The sequence below is a fragment of the Mustela putorius genome, unplaced genomic scaffold (assembly GCF_011764305.1).
Source record: "Mustela putorius furo isolate JIRA1106 unplaced genomic scaffold, ASM1176430v1.1 tig00003913_pilon_pilon_pilon, whole genome shotgun sequence".
NCBI lineage: Eukaryota > Metazoa > Chordata > Mammalia > Carnivora > Mustelidae > Mustela > Mustela putorius.
The window spans coordinates 7,801,471-7,821,267 of NW_025422060.1; the positions used below are offsets into that span (position 1 = coordinate 7,801,471).

The 19,797-nt window shown below is 44.3% G+C and overlaps 1 protein-coding gene across 3 annotated transcripts in view; it reads left to right on the forward strand.

Moving 5' to 3' along the window:
- The window catches only part of CAMK1D (calcium/calmodulin dependent protein kinase ID), a 430,562-nt gene that overhangs the window by 157,858 nt on the left and 252,907 nt on the right, over nt 1-19,797 (forward strand). For 2 of the 3 annotated variants that reach the window (XM_004774892.3, XM_013047015.2), the window contains exon 2: nt 304-435. The exons of the other annotated variant lie outside the window; for it this stretch is intronic. In XM_004774892.3, coding sequence (XP_004774949.1) covers nt 304-435 — 132 coding nt within the window. The remainder of the gene's footprint in view (nt 1-303; nt 436-19,797) is intronic. 3 annotated transcript variants of the gene reach the window in all.

Genomic DNA, 19,797 nt, shown 5'->3' on the forward strand with positions numbered 1-19,797 from the left:
ATCTGGGAGCATTCAAGTTTGCTCTGAGGTGACTGCCACCATGTTGTTCTGCAGGGGCTGGGAGCTGCTCTGACCCAGGCAGACATCCCTGTGTCCCCTTGCATGAGGGCGCTTTGCGTGTGTGCACTGGTTTGCTTAGAGAAGTCCAGTATGGAGTGATGCTGGCCAAAAAGTAGCAGTCATGCTGGCCATTGTTGTTACTATTCCTTAAACCATGGGAACGGGATTGGAGGAGACCCCGGGGATCCCCAACTCCCGAATCTAAGTCTTCTTCTTCTTCTTTTTCTCTTTCTTTGTTCACAGGGGGGCATTTTCTGAAGTGGTCTTAGCTGAAGAGAAGGCCAGTGGCAGACTCTTTGCGGTGAAGTGCATCCCCAAGAAGGCGCTGAAGGGCAAGGAAAGCAGCATAGAGAACGAGATTGCTGTTCTGAGAAAGTAAGTGCCCCAGGAGACAGCCTCCTTCCCCCACTACCACCTTCGGATTCTTTGGGTCCCCATCCAGGGGAAGGAGAGGGCGCCAGGGGCTGGGCACCCGGAGGTCAATGATCGGAATGCTGGAGGGGGTGGGCGCTGTTATTGATGACTGACAGTCCTGTGGTGTGTTCAGAGCACGTTGTGTGTATCTCTATCTTTCTATCTATCTATCTATCTATATATTGGTATCTATCTCATCTCACCCCTTTTGTGGCAGCCATTGGAATTATGATTTCCAAAGAACGTACCAGTCAGGTAGACTTGGTTTTGAACTCACGCTCGCTCAGGGACCTGGAGCTGGTCACTGAACTCCGAGCCTTCCCCATGAACAGAAATTAAGAATCTCTCCCTCACCGAGCTCCTCAGGAGGAAGGGAGGTGGCACCTAAGCAGCGTTTCTAGGGCACTTTCCACGGCACCTGCTATGTTGTGAGTCATGAGTGCTCAGTAGAGGGTAGCTAACGCTGTCCCCACTGCTCATACTGTTTCTGTTGTCTTGTTGTCGAGACTTGATTTTACAAGCAGGAGATGAAGCTCAGAATAAAGTCACTTGTCCAGTGCTCTGTGGCTCCTAAGGAGCAGAGCCTGGAGTGCCAACACCACCACAGAGTCCTTTGCACACACTTTAATGGGTCTTCTGCTTCCTGCCACACACATGGCTCCTGGCATCCAGCAAGTTCCACAGAGAGCACTGTTCAAGAGCTTCACCTCTTCGTTGGGTTTTAATTTTGTTTGCCATGTGTGCCTAGAACGGAATCAAAATCCCACCTCCAGCATGGTGACACATACAGAGCCATTCTGATGTGGCCGGATCCCCTCCCCCCCAAAGTGATGTCTTAATGGAGTGCCGTCCAGTCTGTTCCCTGTGTCACCATGATCAAGCCATTCCCCTGTGTCTCATAGGGTTGGGGAACAAGCCCTTATAGGGTACCAGCTTTTGCATGTTTGGGGAGTGTATCTGAGCATTATGCTATGAAATTCTTAAGAGCTTCTATTAATAAAGGATGTTAGAAATATCCTTGAAATGTTTGGGGTTTGGAGTCAGCACAGAGCAAGAATCTGTGCACAGATAAGCAAAGCAGAGTGGGAACAAGCCTTGTAGGGGCTCAAAACAAAATGTTACCTACTCACATAACCCACCTCTACCACTTGTCTCTCGGGGACCCCTAGTGCCTGCTGAATGATGCTGTCTTGCCCTTGGTACAAACCCAGGGCCACCAACGTGGTCAGGATGATCTGTCCTGTTCTGCTGTTGTATGTGATACGCGTTCCATAACAAATGGGTCTCAAAAGCTTTTTGGCGGAAGGATTTTTGCTTATTTGTTTGGTTGTTTGGTTGGTTTCTAGGTTCTCTGGATTGTCTATCTGGGACCCAAAGAGTTTCAGATTGTCCTGGGGAGGATTGCATGAAATGATCCTATGGAAGAGAATTTGGGACAACCAATTACTCTTAAGTACATTAACATCAAGCAGGAAGACATCATGTTAATGAAACATCTATTTAAGTTGCTCATTTTCCAATATGAACTCAGCACTGGGGGAAGAGGGTGTTTGCTGGGTCTTGCAGCCACGCTGCAGATATTTGACATTTCAGATGGGATTCTGAGTGGGCCCAGAACCTTCCAGAGTGTTGACCGTGGGCACAGGGGCTGCCCACGGCGAACCGAGAATGGCACCTTTATTTTAGGTGACTCCCTCATAGGCTTCGAAGCCACAAAGCCAGGGATGTCAGGTTTTATCCTCAGAGTTATTCTGTGTCTACACGGGCGGGGGCGGGGCAGACAGAGACTTCAGAGGCCAGCTTTGGTTTTTGCTGTGGTCATTTTAGGGTCTCAACCCGTGCCTGCATCAGTAATCACTCCCCGGGAGAGGGCAAGGAACAGCAGGGAGGGCTGGAGTTTGGAGTAACTAATTTTGGTCACTTCTCACTATCAGCTGTTGAAGTCCCTTGAAGTATGACCCTTCTTTCGGGAATAAAGAACAAAGAAATGATTTCTCAAGGGATAAGAAGGTGATAAATCTCCCGTGCTGATTGATTGATTGATTTGGGTTCTCTGCCAATGATTTGTAAGTGGGAAAATGAGGCAGTTACACATCTTAAGCAGCCAAAAGCAGGGGCTCCTTGGTGGCTTAGTCATTAAGTGTCTGCCTTCGGCTCAGGTCATGATCCCAGGGTCCTGGATCAAGCCCTACATTGGGCTCCCTGCTCAGCAGGAAGCCTGCTTCTCCCTCTCCCACTGCCCCTGCTTGTGTTCCCTCTCTCACTACGTCTCTCTGTCAAAAAAATAAATAAAATCTTAAAAAAAAAAAAGGCAGCCCAAAGCAAAGCATACAAATGGTAAAGAAAAGCAGTTTTGGAAAGGTTAGAGTGGCATCGTCACAACATTCAAACATTTAACCAATATTTCATAAATTCCTATGAGTCAGGTGGCACTGGCACTGTTAGGCACCGAGGTTGGAAAGATAAGATGTCATTCTGGCCTTCTGGGAGCTTCCAGCTGTGTCATAAGTAAGTGTGATAATCTAGATGCCGTGAGAGAAGGTCTGACCAGGGGCTCAAGTCGCAGGCTGCCCAATTCTTCCTTCAGGGAGGGATGTGAGCCAAGGTTGTATTTTGCTCGGGGCAGAAAGGGGGTTCCTCAAACCAGGAGGAGGCTGCACCAGCAGAGGTCAGGGGATGGGAGGCAGGCTGGTGTGCTGGGAAGTGGCTCATTTGACTATGGCACACTGTTCAAGGTGAGGGACAGAGACCTGAGGTTGGAGAAGTTGTGCTGAGGGTGATCGCATACCCCACTTTGGACTTTGAACATCATTCTGTAGACAGTGGGGGGGGGCACTGAAGGATTTTCGTGGAAGAGCATGATCAGGATTGTTTCATTAAGATTATTATGATAGAAGGTGGATGGATCTGAGGGGGCGAGGCTTAGTGCAGGGGAGTGGTTTGGAGGCCGTTGGAGGAGCCCGGGAAGCAACGCTTTGAAACAGGAGCTGTGAGCTAGGTTGGGAGAGACAGAGATGAGGGTGTGTACAAAACAGAATACCCAGGACTTAGGGATCTGGAAGAAGTGGGGAGAGGGTTGAGAAGAGCTAGGATTCCAGGAGAACCCTCAGGTTTCTGATTGGATAACTGAGATCAGGAGTGTGAGCACTGTAGGGCAGGTGATGAGTTCTGATTTAGACACACTGAGTTTGAAGATCTTGGCATGGCCACTTGACTAGCTCGGTCTGGAACTATGATCTGGGCTTGCTGGATATTAAAACTTTCTGGAACCAACAGAACAGAAAACCTTGTGATCACACTTTCCATAGCTAAATCATTTAGATGGGATTGCAAAGAGACCTGCTTTATTCCAAATTCTGCCATATACCCCAGCCATTTGTGTATCTCTGGGCCATTTTTCATCGAAGCAGGCCCGTCTGAGCATGGCTTGTCCTACGATGTGCCGAGTTCATTGCAGGGTGAGAGATTTATGTCTTTCATTGAATAGAAGTAATGCAGCTAATTTATCCTTAAGCATGTCTTCATACTTGCTCTGAAAATAGTTCTAAAATGAATTTTCTACTTGATAAGTGGATATGAAGCCAGGCTCAGAGGGAATAACAAGTGACAAGCATCATGGTGGACAGTCGCTACGGAGCAGACAGCTGCTGGCCTGACTTTGGCATCCAGGGGCCTGGATAGCTCTGATTCCATGTCAGTTTCTCTAGCAGCATGGCTGGTTTTCGTCCCACGAATGGAGACTTGTGTGCCTTATGGAATATCATATGTGATATCATCCCCTCATTGCATTATAGAGCTTCTAGTTTTTGTGCTATTATTTACTTAGAGGGCACGCACTACCCAAATCTCATTTCAAGCAACACACAAGACATTTTGTGGAGAAGGAGAAAGGCACAAATATAACCAGGCTGCATTTAATTGAGAGATGAAGAGAGAGGGAGATGGAAAACAAATGTATCTAGAGGATCCCTTTTCCTAATGCGGGGGAGGGGACTGAGGTTCAGCTGGGTTGCAGGGGCACCGTATGAATGAAACATGGCCCTGGAGCTCAACATGCTTTTCCAGGGCATACTTTGTAGGCTGCAGAGATTATCTTGCTGTGGGGGGTTGGGGTGGGCGGGAGGGGGGCAGGGATCTGGGTAGGACTGGCTTTTAAATTGGATGTTCTCCATCTAGGTACATTGGGGAGTCTCAGCTGAACATCTTTGTCATTTTCTCCCTAAATCAGTGGCTCTTCACCCACATTAAAATGACCTGGAATGCTTTTCAGACCATCAGATGCTCAGGCTCCATCCGAGACCAACTACATTGGAGGTTGGGGGAGCTCTGCCCCTGCTCCCCACCTAGCGACTTGGACACTCAGCTGGCTGTGTTGAGAAGAGAATCTTGGAGCACTGAAAAAATAAAATTAAATTAAAAAAAAAAAAGAAAAAGTGGGGCGCCTGGGTGGCTCAGTGGGTTAAACCACTGCCTTCGGCTCAGGTCATGATCTCAGGGTCCTGGGATCGAGTCCCATATCGGGCTCTCTGCTCTGCAGGGAGGCTGCTTTCTCCTCTCCCTCTCTCTGCCTGCCTGTCTGCCTGCTTGTGATCTCTGTCTGTCAAATAAATAAATAAAATCTTTAAAAAAAAAAAATAAAAAATAAAAAAAAAAAGAAAAAGAAAAAAAAGAAGAAGAGCTGCTTAGGGCCCTTGCCTCCTAGTCGCACCACCCGGGTGGGGAAAGTGCTCTTCTGTGCCCAGCAGCGTGGAAAGATGTGTCCACACACAAACACGCCAGACTGTGCTTCCTTTAAGTGAGAGGTTTCTCTTAGAGGAGGGAACTCAAAGAGCTGGATTTCATCGGAAGCAGGGGAAATTGACTTGAGCCCACCATCCCGTTCGTGGGGAGCGGGCACAAGCAAGCCGCTGGCTGGGCTCAAGAAGGGCTGCTGGCTCTTTGAAGGGGGCAGAATAAAGTGGGGAGGAAGAGCCATTCCTGGACTGAAGAAGCTGGTGTCGGGGTTGGTCAAGGCAGCACGACTCAGCGACGGGGGTACACAGTCTGAAGGGGATCAAAGCCGCTGAAGGGGGCAGATGCCAAAGCCCAGGATTCCCTATGGCCAAGGTCAGGATGGGTTGCAGGAAGTGTGGTGAAGCTGGGCCTTTTGGAGAGAGAGTGAATCAACACTTAGCCAGGCACCAGCAGAACTCCAGAGGTCTTGGAGCTCCTTGCGGTAGCCTGGTTCTCTGGTTTTCTTAGACCAGACACATTTCTCTACGTGCAGACTAACGGGGGCGTGGGGGATGGGGGAGGCAGCTTGAGCACCCGAAGGCGAGGACAGCTGGTTTTGTATTAAGTAATAGCCTTCAGAGGAAGGTTTCCCCATAGAGGAACTCATTGAAATCTGGCTTGCTTCTGTTCCTGTAGCTTTTTTCTCATGGCAGGCTGGCCCCGTTCACGTGTTGAAATCACTGCCAAATGCCAGTTTATTGTTGTATTAGAGAAACATATGCTTCAATAGAAATTCATTGATTCAGAGAGAACAAAACCACTTTTCCAGTGGCTGAAAATGGCTAAGCTGGTAAAGCAGACATTCAGAGTTTCTCAGGCACCAAGATAGCTTTTGAAGGATCTATGTGATCTATTTCGAAGAGCATATTCTAACAGAGGGAGAACTTTCCTTTGGAAAAGTCATTCTGGAATTAAGGACACAGGCAGAAAGTATGAAGAGTCATGGCAAAGGGCATGTGAAAACCCACAGGGAAGGAGGTATATCTTTTATGATCCCAGAACACTTGCCTACCCCAGAAAACCCTTAGTGCAAGGTCCTTAATGTAGAAACAACATGTCATTCCATTAAAACAGAGGTTGAGGGAGGCACGGTACGTGATTTGGTGGGTGCTGTTGTGCGATTGAAACCACAGTGTTGCCAAGCTTGGAGCAGGCATATGTGGGGGCATCTGCTGAATGATCCCAGGCCTGCTGGTACGTGGACACAATCCCCGGGGCCCCTGTTCAAACCAGGCTCTTTGAAAGCATCGAATTCCAGAGAAGAGCTGACTTTCTTCCCTATGGCCCTAGTAGAGACTTGACCTCAGTCTTGCCTAATTTGCTCTGTTGCTCCCTCTTTTGCTCTACACTATGGCTTCTCTGTTTCTGGGAGCCCTGTGGGTCTGACTCCTGAATGAGGAGACTTTCCTTGCCAGGCAGGCAGTCCACTCAGCTTTGGTCAAACCATCATTTGGCATTTGTTGTATTTCAGCTTAACATTGTATGTGTGGTTAAGAAATCAAAATGGTCTATTGCCAACCCAACTGTAGAGCCCGAGAAACTGCATTTCATGCTTCCTAGTGACCTGCACCTGGTACTTTGTCCATGGGAGATAATCTAGGAACATTTAAAAAAATTTGATCTGAGATCAAATTTTTATTATTATAATTAAATTATTGTTGAGATATGTTATTTTATTATCAATATCTTGGGCATGGCTTACAGAACTCCAAGAACAGAGGGAAAATATGATATCCCTTACCAGAAAGCAGCAATGTTCAAACTAGCCTGAGCCGGCATGTTGGTTATCCTGTCTGGTATCCATGAACCTCTGGGTCCTCTCCCTGCCTATGGCTTCTGCTTCCCAAACACTGCCTTCAGTGTGGTTTTCATGGACTGGCAGGCCTCCCTTTCCTCAGCGCTGGCTCCCACAGCTCTGTGAAATGAGAGCATCAGTGCATGTCCCATGTTAATTCCACATGGTCACCTGCATGATGGAATCCAAACTCTTTTGTGAACAAGTCCCCTGCATTGTGATCTTGCTGTCTCATGTGGACCTTCCTGCTCCCATGCCCCACATCGTAGAGGTCCCCCCAAAAGGAAAAGGTGATTCCTGAACAGGCGATTCAGGCCTCGGCCTCTCCTTGCCGCTCCTGCCTACATCAGTGGGCCGTGCCTGAGGCTGAGATCCCCTTCCTTGAAGATGTCCCTTTTGATTGTCCCTTCCCTCTGAGACTTTACGGCCCCAGTGTTTACCCTCTGTCCTTTCTGCCACTGCTCGTGAGGCCTGCTTCCTGATTTCAGCCCTGGACCGAAGGCGTGAGGGTAAGGATGGAGGCCAGGGGTGGGTGGGGGATTCAGGGGACAGAAGAAGGTTAGAAGCACTGAGCTTGGGTACTGAAGAAGGGAAGAGGGACCAGGGGAAGGAAGGCATCTGCCCTGATTTACAGCCCTCTCTGGCTTTGTGACGCAGAGGATGGCAAGAGTCTCAGCCAACACGGGCATTCTAGAAGAGGCAGGTTTGAGGGGAAGGTGAGTTTCCTATGGCAACAGAGCAGACTTAAATCCAGTCTGGCTGTTCTTACCACCTTTTATACTATATATATGACTCTGCAGATATTTTGAGTAGTTGAAGAAACAATGTGTTTCATCACACTTTTCAAGGCCGTGTCAGTTACTTGTGGGCTTGTTTCCATGCTCTAGCTCCCTGCTACCTAGTCTGGTGCTTGGGGAGTCAACCTCATGTGGGCTGGTTGGCTGTTTAAATCCCTCTAATAATATATTGTGGCAAATGTTTTCCCCCTTCTTCTGTAAATTTACTGAGCTAATGACTTCTACGGATTTCACTTAAATGATTCCAACAGAAATGTATATGTATTTTGTAACCTAATATTCCTAGAAAGTCAGAAGATCTTTTATTGGAGGATCACACAGCAGGAACAAGTAAGTGCAGGAGTGCTGAGCTAGAGGATAATGGCCAATGCAGAAAAAGAAATAAACATACACAGACAGCTTGTGGTTACTCTTCTGTTAAACTTTACGTTTTGTAAAATTGGTCCTCTCTACATGGTTTTGGCATTATTTATATGGGCAGAGAAATGGTTTTAGTGAAGTTTTATTTATGATTGATCCTGTAGTTTAAGCTAGTCATCATTTGGTGAATAAATTTTTTAAAAAGATTTTTATTTATTTAACAGACAGAGATCACAAGTAGGCAGAGAGGCAGGCAGAGAGAGAGGTGGAAGCAGGCTCCACGCTGAGCAGAGAGCCCGATGGTGGGCTCGATCCCAGGACCCTGAGATCATGATCTGAGCTGAAGGCAGAGGCTTAACTCTCTGAGCCACCCAGGTGCCCTGTGAATAAATTTTATTTTACATACTTGAAGTTCAAGGTTATCATTGGAGTGGTTTAAACAGTCACTATTTTAAAGTTGTATGGCTGACTGACTTCTTGAAGTCAGCTTAAAGTTGAGGCCAGAGTCTTAGGTGACTGGTCTGGAGTTTTTAGGATGTATGTAATTAAAGAAATCATTTCTAAAATAATAGTTGCATGGCATTTGATGAATGGGATTAAATACCCAATTTTTAGCCATTTATACTTTCTTTTAGAAATTTTTTTCAGGGTGCCTGGGTGGCTCAGTGGGTTAAGCTGCTGCCTTCGGCTCGGGTCGTGATCTCAGGGTCCTGGGATCGGTCCCGCATCGGGCTCTCTGCTCAGCAGGGAGCCTCCTTCCCTCTCTGTCTCTCTGCCTGCCTCTCCATCTACTTGTGATTTCTCTCTGTCAAATAAATAAATAAAATATTTAAAAAAAAAAAAAAGAAAATTTTTTCAAATAGTGTTGACTATAGGATTCAAACATGTGGTCGGTCTCACTGGGGAATCCAAACACATGCAAGGATATTGCTGAACAAATGCTGTGCTATGTTAGATGTGTTGTCTTCATTCTTGCTGAGGGCTGCAGAATTAGTGTGCTCAGTGCATGCATGTGTACCTGTCTTTGTGCATATAAACGTGTGTGTATAGACATGGATATACACATATCCACACATGTACATATGCACATATATACACATTTTAAATACATTTTGGCATTTTTATGTCTTTCTACTGAAGAGCAGAAAATTCTTTTTGCTGAATTTAGTAATTACACCCCTGTTAAAAATCTGCTAAGTACCTAAGTAAGATAATAAGACATATGAGAAGCTTTTTGAAACTTTGACATGTTCAGATGTTAGGGAGGATACAATGGTAGGCATTACTACTCTCATGCTACTATGGTAGGAGCTCGGAATATCTCTGTGGGAGACATGAGGGCGGGAACTGGTGTATCGATTTCATAGAAGAAGAACCTGAGGGTCAGAGTGTATGGTTTGTGCAAATGATGAAGGTAGCAGGGACCCTCTCACTTGTGGGGCTTCCTTCAGTGTTTTAGGGTACCCAGCACTCCCTTCTGTTAGGAAACCACCGTTGGAACTTTGGACGAAACAACTGGTAGGAATCCTAGCACTTGTAGTAAGAAAGAAATACCATCGATTTCAGTAGATGATAGATATCTATAGATTCGTTGAAATAGATGTGGGTTAATTCAATTAAGAGACTGGGAACTCTAAAATCAGAATCCAGCTTTTGTCTCAACCTAGTCCACTGAATTCTAGAGCAATTTATACCTATCCTTTGAGATTTTAAGTAGAGATATTCTCAGGGCACCTGGTTGGCTCAGTCAGTTAAGTGACCAACTCTTGATTTTAGCTCGGGTCATGATCTCAAGGTTGTGATTTGTTCTATCACATTGGTTGACTTACGAATGTTGAACCACCTTTGTATCCTAGGAATAAATCCCCCCTGGTCATGTTGGATAATCTTTTTAATGTATTGTTGGATCCTATTAGCTAGGATCTTGTTGAGAATCTTGGCATCCATATTCATCAGGGATATTAGTCTGAAATTCTTTTTTTTGATGGGGTCTTTGCCTGGTTTGGGGATCAGGGTAATGCTGGCTTCATAAAAAGAGTCTGGAAGTTTTCCTTCTGTGTCAATTTTTAAAAAATTAATTAACTTAAAAATATATTTTATTTATTTCACAGACAGAGAGATCACAAGTAGGAAGAGAGGCAAGTAGAGAGAGAGGAGGAAGCAGGCTCCCTGCCGAGCAGAGAGCTGATGCAGGGCTTGATCCCAGCACCCTGAGACCATGACCTGAGCTGAAGGCAGAGTTGTAACCCACTAAGCCACCCAGGTGCCCTTCTGCTTCAGTTTTTTTCAAACAGCTTCAGGAGAATAGCTATTATTTCTTCTTTGAATGTTTGGTAGAATTCCCCAGGGAGTCCATCAGGTCCTGGGCTCTTATTTTTTTGGGAGGTTTTTGATCATTGCTTCAATCTCGTTACTAGGTATTGGTCTATTCAGGTTGTCAATTTCTTCCTGTTTCAGTATTGGAAGTTTATGGGTTTCTAGGAATGCATCCATTTCTTCTAGGTTGCTTACCTTATTGGTATATAACTGTTGATAATAATTTCTGATAATTATTTCTATTTCCTTGGTGTTAGTCATGATCTCTCCCTTTTTATTCATAATTTTATTAATGTGGGTGTTCTGTCTTTTCTTTTGGATTAGTTTGGCCAGTGGTTTATTGATCTTATTAATTCTTCCAAAGAACCAGCTTCTACTTTCGTTGATGTGTTCAACTGTATCTCTAGTTGCTAATTCTTTGATCTCTGCTCTAATCTTAATTATTTCTCTTCTTGTGCATGGGGTGGGGTTAATTTGTTGTTAATTTTCCAGTTCTTTAAGGTGTAAAGAGAGTTGGTGTATTTGGGATTTTTCAATTTTTTTTGAGTGAGACTTGGATAGCTATGTATATCCATCCCCCTTAGGACCACCTTTGCTGTATCCCATAGGTTTTGGTCTAATGTGTCTTCATTCTCATTGGTTTTCATGAATTGTTTAATTTCTTCTTTGATTTTCTGGTTGATCCAAACATTCTTGAGCTGGAAGGTCTTTAGCTTTGTTTGTATTCCTTCCAAACTTTTTCTTGTTGTTGAGTTCCAGTTTCAAAGCACTGTGGTCTGAGAATATGGAGGGAATAATCTCAGTCTTTTGGTATGGGTTGAACCCTGATTTGTGACCCAGTATGTGGTCTATTCTGGAGGAAGTTCCATGCGCACTTGAGAAGAATGAGTATCCTCTTGTTTTAGGGTGGAATGTTCTGTATATTATCTATGAGGTCCACCTGGTCCAGTGTGTCATTCGAAGCTCTTGTTTCTTTATTGATTTTCAGCTTAGATTATCTATCTATTGCTGAGAGTGGCATGTTAAGTTCTTCTACAATTAATGTAGGTTCGGTTCTTCCTGGGTGTATTTTATCAGTATGACTATTTTGATTAACAGTTGGCTTATGTAGTTGGCTGCTCCCATGTTGGAGGCATAAATATTTACAATTGTTAGATCTTCTTGGTGGCTAGACCATTTAAGAATGTTGTAGCGTGGGGCGCCTGGGTGGCTCAGTCATTAAGCATCTGCCTTTAGCTCAGGTCATGATCCCAGGGTCCTGGGATCGAGCCCTGAATCGGGCTCTCTGCTTGGTAGAAGCCTGCTTCTCCCTCTCCCACTTCCCCTGCTTGTTTTCCCTCTCTCGCTGTGTCTCTCTGTCAAATAAATAAATAAAATCTTAAAAAAAAATGTTGTGGTGTCCTTTTGTATCTCTGACTATAGTCTTTAGCTTAAAATCTAATTTACTGGATATGAGAAATTGCTACCCCAGCTTTCTTTTGACACCTGTTGGCAAGAAAGATGGTTCTCCCTCCCTTCACTTTGAGTCTGGTTGTATCTTTAGATTCAAAATGAGTCTCCTGTAGACAACATATGGACAGGTCTTATCGTTTTATGCAGTCTGCAACCCTGTGCTCTTTTATGGGAACATTTAGGCCATTCACATTGAAAGTGATTATTAAAAGATAAATTTTTATTGACATCATGTTGCCTGTGAAGTCCTTGTTTCTATAGATTGTCTCTGTAAATTTCTGTTTATGTCACTCTTGGGTTCTTTCTTCTTTTATAGAACCCCCCCTTAATATTTCTTGTAGTGCTGGCTTGGTGGTCACATACTCTTTTAAACCTTGCTGGTCTTGGAAGTTCTTTATCTCTCCATCCATTTTTAATGCCAGCCTTGCTAGATAAAGTATTATTGGCTGCATGTTCTTCTCATTTAGTGCCCTGAATATGTCTTGCCAGCCCTTTCTAGCTTGCCAGGTTTCTGTCGACAGGTCTGACATTATTCCGATGGACCTTCCTCTGTATCTAAGGAATCTCTTCCCCCTAGCTGCCCTTAGAACCTCTTGTCTCAAATTACGATTCATGAATTTCTCAATTAAGTGTTTGGAGGTCTTTCTAGATTCGTTAATCTTGGGGGGTGTCCTTTCTGCCTCTAGGACACGAACATTTGTTGCATTCCCCAGACTGGGGAAATTTTCATCCAGAATTTGTTCAAGTGTATCCTCTTATCTTCTCTCTTTCTTCCCCCCACTCAGGTATCCCAATAATTCTGAAGTTGGAATGTTTCATGGTGTCATTTATTTCCCTAATTCTGTTTTCATGGCTTCTAAGCTGTTTGCTCCAGGCCTTCTCCTGATCCTTCTACTCTATCAATTTGTCTTCTAGATCACTAATTTGATCTTCTGCCTCAGTTACCTTAGCTGTTACAGTATTTAGATTAGATTGGATCTCACTGAAAGCATTTTTTATTCTGCCAGATCAGCCCTCACTTCCACCCTTAGAGTGTCTATGTTACCACTAATGGTCTTCTCCAACCTAGCCATTGCCTGGATAATTGTTACCCTAAATTCCCTTTCCGACATACTGTTTATGTCCATATCCAATATTTCTGTGGCAGAGGGCACAGTCTCTGAATTTTTCTTCTGTTGGGTGTTCCTCCTCCTAGTCATTTTGATGAGAGATGGTTGAAGGGATGTATAGCTGAATATATCAACCATGATCCAGGCAAGGTGCACTCTGGAAAGTTTTGGAGCAATTAGAAGTCACCACCAAAAAGAAAGAAAAAGAAAAAAGTGAGAGAGAGAGAGAGAGAGAGAGAGAGAGAAAGAAAACTCAGCCAAAATGAACTCCCAAAGTATGATTTGTAAGGTACATAAACAAAAATGAACAAAAAGACTGACAAAAGTAAAAGACAAGGAAAAAAAAAAAAAAAGAAGAAAAACCCAGCCAGCCAAAATGAATACCAAGAATAAGATTTATATAGTACAAAAACAAAAACAAATATATGGAAACACTAATAGGAGACTAAGATGAGAAGATGGTTATAAACCCTCGATGTGGGCGAGGAAGGTTATTTTGGTTCTTCTTGGGTGCATCTTGTTATCTTTGTTAAAAGACTCAACTTCCAGTGATACAGGGAAATTAAACTTGTTTATATATAGGGGTAGTATTGAATAGGAAAAAAAGATTACCTTGAAGCTTTTATCTATATGCATTAAAAGAAAAAGAAAAAGAAACAGATGCATGTATGAAACAAATTCAAATTCAAGTTATTATGGAATATGTTGTATTAAACCTCTAGTTGTAATGGTGAGTAGGTTAAAAAAATGAAAAGAACAAGAATCGTAGGAACAAATTTAAAAAAAAAAGAAAAGAAAGAAAATTTGTATTTTTGAAATAGACAGATTTTGGGGCAGTACCAGGAGCTTAATATATTGTTTTCCCCTGATATTGGGGTTTTACAGTTTTATGGGGACCTTGTGGTGGTTGTCCCCTTGTTCTTTTGGCTTGTCTTCTGGGGTGGGGGCCTGCCACGTTGTTTTTCAGTCATTCCTATTTGGGCTGAGTTGCCCTGCCCCCCTATCAAGGGGCTTGGCTCTGTGGAAACCGGTTTTTCAGGCTTTTTGCAGCTTTTCTGATGTTTAGTGGAAAGTAAACTGTCCACACCCAGAGAGAAGCCCCAGTCTGCTCCCCTTTGGGTGGTCCAGAACACACAGTCTTCGCCTCTGCCAACTCTGCTGAATAACGTAGACTCCTACAGGCAGTGTGCACCCTTGCCACTATCTCAGTGGTCGTCTGAGGCCCCCGCTTGTCTCTGCACTCCTGTGCCACTAAAACCATAAGTGATATAGGTCCAGGCGAGCCTAAAGCTGGGTGACTGCTGTTGCTGGGACTGCTGTCTGGAGTCCATGCCCATGCAGGGTGTGCTCACACCCTGCAGCCACGCAGGTCACAGAAGGCTGCCTTAAGGGATCCCAAACTGAGACCACGCCGTGTTCTCTCAGGCACGGGCAGGAGTGCACCCAGCCAAACAGTGGTGCAAGCAGTGGAAAGCCACAGGCTCAGAATTGGAGGCCCCAGTGCACTCTCTCTGGCACGGGTTGTCGCCAGCAGTGGCTGTCCTGGGACCATGGGCTTAGGACTGTGCCCATGACTGCCCAATTCCACCAGTTGCCACCTTAAGATCTTTTGCTCTTTTTGAGTGCTTTGAACCAGTCTCCAAGTTAGTGCTGGTCCCCAGTCACAGGGCACTTTCATATTAGGGTGTTACTTTCCAATGGGTCACTTCTGGTGGCTCCCTCCTTTTTATCCTCCGATATCAGTCTGAGCGTTCCCATTCTGCTTTACCTCTCCACTGATGTCTTCTGCCCCTGTAGAGATCCAGAAGTGTATAATACTACATCTCAGGCTGATTTCCTGGGTGTTCAGAGTGTTCTGGTAGATATTTAGCTCACTTTAGGGGACTGGTTGAAATAGGGTATCCTATCTTTCTGCTATCTTGCCCCTCCATCTTCCTCATCTTTAAGAGACCCCAGGTATGTTTGATACTGACTAAAGACTCTTTCCCACCAGCGTGACCAAATGCCAATCTGGGATATTGAATCTGGTTTCAGAAAGTCCCTGGTGATTTCAATCGGATGTGCTCTTCTTTCTGCTTCCCCCTCAGAAGCAGAGGTGGTGGTGCATGGTGCTATGCTGTGTGCTGCCATGACTGTGTGGTGGTGCAGTGGTGCTATGGGCTGCCATGACTGTTATTGTGTTCTGACCCATGCTGCCTCTGGTTCACTGGAATTCACTAGAAAGGGGCTCAGAGACCAGCTTCAGAGGCCATGGTCAAGATGATGTTGGTCCTTCATGACAATTTCTTTTCAATAGAACGAAGATAATTCTCCTCAGAAGTGCAGTAGGAGTGAGGCAGCTGCAGACTGGGGAACAATTCAGACAATATAGACAGTGTTACTGTGGGGTATACTTGTAATCTGGGAAACCTCCACTGTCCTCATCTGGCCTCGGGCCAGGGAGGCATGCAAAACACCTTAGCCCAGCTCCTATTCCTTCTTTGTCCTGTTTGATCCTTTGCCCTCTCTGTACCTTTCCAGAATGCTGGAGAAGCTACTTCTCACAGGCTGTCCTGCACATCAGAGCGGATGTGAGGGACATTGGGTCATCTGAGGGCAGCCCAGGGTAGGTGAGACGAGGGCAGGGAAAGCCACTGAGCAGAGTCTGAGTTGAAAGGTACTGTTTGTGGGATGAGTCCACCTGCTCAAGAAACCACAAAATTTTCATTCATTAATTTTTATGCATCAGTATGTATCTTTTTCTAGATCTAAAGATAAACTTACCGAAAGAAATTTTCACTCAAGCATCAAGTATTCTTTCTAATGAGTCCCTTAGTTGGAGAGCAAAGGGATAAGCAGCTATTTCTTTAAAAGGAAGGTTTTCCTGGGTTGAATTTGGTTGGTTGGTGGGAACTGTATTTCCCCAATTCCAAACCCATTTCCCTCGCTAGGAATGCCTGGTGTGGTGTTGTTCTTGTGTTTGTCATTTGTTTCATCCTGGTCTCCAGAACAAAGCCACTGATTGGGTCACTGGAGACTGCCACACCTGCTTCTACTTCCTGAAAGATGTCAATACAGTGGTTGAAATTTTGATAGATTTTTTCTTGGGCTCAGAGTTCATTCATTTGTTTGTTCGTTCCTTCCTTGTTTGCCTTTTCTTTCTTTCTTTCTTTCTTTTTTTTTTTTTGAGTGCTTTATTTTTTAATACCTCATAGAAGATTAGTAGGAATAGAGAACGTGATGCACCTTGATCTGACCCACCAAAATTATCTACGAATAAGTGCTGATTGTCATTTATACCACAATAAAACTGAAAAAAAAAAAGCTTATTGATATAATTTCCTGGAGGAATATAGCAAATAGTTTTTCCTTTCCAAAACATAGTCATTTAATGAAGTGACACAGTATTTTATTACACAAACTTGGATTCGTTGGCTCATTTAAGCACTTGGACGATAGTCATTGTTAAGTTATTATGAAGTCTGTTATTATTAATATTCAGTCAATGTAACTTTTCCAAAAATATAATATTCCTGTTTAAAAAACCATTTAGAATGAGTGTCTTTTCCTTCATAAATACAATAATGTCGAGCCATGTAGCACAAGCTTCTAAATGGAAATTTTGTTCTGAAGAGATTGCTTAAGCAAAAAATATGCCTGATATTTGCACAATATTGTTGCCGAGTCAGGTGACCAGATGGCATTGAGACCTTGCACAGCACATGTTTCTGACTCCTGTATTCCTTGTACTCAAGAGATCACCTTGTGTGTACAATTTCATCTCCTTTTGTAGTACTGACCTGCCTTGACTTATGTGTACAAACCAAAATTTTTTGAATGAACTAACCTGTACTATCAGTTTATCATTTAGAATGTTTTTTCCATTGCGTCTCTTTCTAGATGGTGTTATATACTACATCTATTACGTAAAATCTTGTTATTTGGAATTTGGTTTACCAGGATACAGATCCAGTTTAAATTTGTCTCTTTTACTAAAAAAGAAACCTGCCTAGAAACCTGACTATCTATAAGGTCTTGAAACCAGTGTGCTAAATGTTGGTAATTACCCTTTTACTTAAAGAGATGTGGCAATGACCCTGGGCAGCTGTAGGTTCAGGAGTCTACAAGTACTTGAAATAATTCTGGTCCTTTTGACAATTTTTTATAGCACAGACTTTTAAATAATTTAGATGTGTCTTCTAATTACTCTGAATTGGAGAGCTCTCAGATCTACGTAAGAAGGATGCATCACCCTTCCAAGACTGCAGATACTTGCCTAGCCTTCAATTCTCTGTCTCCTTCCCTTCCTTTACCTCTTTAAGATAGAGAGAGAAGGGATGGTTTGCTCTGTGGTCTGGCCTGTTTTCCCATCCCCTCTTCTGCTGGCAGGCACCTTTTCCTCAGCACTGGGCTGGTGTGGCCTCAGGTGAGGTCTGGTCTTCTGGTGCTTGGCTTCCCCGAGTGTGGTCGTCTGACCGCCATTGGCACCTGGGAGCTCGTTCAAAGTGCAGACTCCCAGGCCCCACCCCAGTGCTTCTGAATCAGAATGTGTGGTGGAACCAGAAACCCAGGTGACTGGTTTGCACATTTGTCTTCAAGATGCCCTGATCTAGGACACTTCCCTGCAGAAAACAAGACGATTTAGCTGCCCCTTCCATGAGATCCAATAGCATCTGGAATTTTTCTTCCCTGCACTACTCACCACAGTACAGAGGAATTAACCACTTCCACTGTGTGGGAAGCCTGTGAGGACAGGAGTGTTCTCTGAGATCCAAATGTATTTCTAGTACCTGGCAAAGCCCCTGCGACATACCAGGTGCTTTGTATGTTTTGTTGGACTGAATGATAGCAATTTAACATGAGGGAAGATTGAGGAACATGACAATGTAGTCCTTTTCCTTTAAAAAACATTTCAGAGTGCTGTATTTCTTTGAATGAATAGATTCTTCAGGCACTTTGAAAGCATAACTACCTGTATCCTAATACAGTATTTGAGAGTGACACATTTGTATTCTTTTCGAAGATGGAAATTGACACTAAAAAACAACAAAAAAATCGTTTCAGTGTAATACATTGAATCCCCTTCAGAATGGGCATAGAATTTCCACTTTTTTTTGGTCAGTTCTTCTCTGATGGGACACATAATGCTCCTTTTTAAATGTCGGAGGGAAATGTGTGAATGGCCCACCAGTGAGAAACCCCTCTGTTGAAAACAATTCTGGTTGTAATTTGCCCCTCAGGTTTTGTTTTTGTTTTTGTTTTGTTTTTTTAAAGATTGTATTTATTTATTTGACAGAGAGAGAAATCACAAGTAGGCAGAGCAGTAGGCAGAGACAGAGGGGGAAGCAGGCTCCCTGCTGATGTGGGACTCGATCCCAGGACCCTGACTGAGATCATGACCTGAGCTGAAGGCAGAGGCTTAACCCACTGAGCCACCCAGGCGCCCCTGCCCCTCAGGTTTATAGCTTGTCCAGCATTTTAATGTGAAAAAACTGTATTAACGACTCCAAAGTTCCAGTGAGAGAACTACCTTCTGGAAAGAAACTGGCATTAACTTGAGCTGAATTCCTAGATTTCATTTCTTGAACCTTATTGATCACTGGGCACATACTTTCACAAAAAATATAATGCAGTCTGCATCTCAAGGAGCTGATGTGCTGAGACAGGCAGCTTTCCTGGAACAGCCAACAGGTTCCGAAGAGACAGGGATCATAGCCACCTGGTGACTCAGAAGAAGTGGGCATTGGAGGAACCTTGAAGGAGGGTAGGCTTTTCTAGGATGGAGGCAGGGGGAAGGGAGGTCTCGGTGGATGGGACTGCTGGAACACTTCTAGACAGAGAGAGATACACTGTGTGGGCTGAGTCTGGAAGTTAGAGAGAGGGGGCATGCTGGAAATGGAGTACTTTCCTCCATATGCTGGACTGGTGGGCACAGACCTGGATGGGAAGGCTGAATATCATGGTATGTTTCGGTTCGTACTGCCGAGATGGGCTGTACTCATTAGGATGAACATTCAGGACTATGAGATAAGTCATGATGGTAGCCTGGATTTTTAAAAAGGACCAAATGGACCAAACACTTATGATTGTTGGCAGTATATAGTGGGAGGATTCATCTTCTGAAGTTCTGACTTCTAGGTCGATGGTTTGCATCGCTGATGATTTTGGAATGCCCCTTGTTTTCTCCTTCCTGCTTTTCTCTTCCCTCTGTTCCTTTCTTCCTTCCTTCACTGCTAAACTCCTTTAGTGTTTCTACATCTACCACTGTACCTCCTCACTCATGAGCTCAGTCACTAGACTCTTACAGCCTGATTCTCGCCCCACTATGGCTCTGCAACTGTTTCCTCAAAGATCGCCAATGATTTTGAGTTGCCAGATGTCTGAGCCTTTCCAAAGTATAGATGCTCTTTGATTTTTCTGAAATGTGACACCCTGTTGACCTGTGCTTGACCAGCTCTCTGTTCTTAAAACTCTCAGATTGCTTGATTTTGACCTTCAGTATATTTGCCTCCTGTTTTAGTCTGTTTGCGTTGTTGCAACAAGAGAGCAGAGGCTGCATAGCTTAGAAACAAACAGAAACTTCCTCCTCCCCATTCCGGAAGCTGGGAAATCCAAGATCAGGGGACCACTTGATCAAGGAACCACTTCCTGGTTCATAGATGGCATGTTTTTGCAGTGTTCTCACATGCCAGAAGTTGCCTTGGGGGCTCAGTGGGGTCTCCTTTATAAGGACACCAAGTGG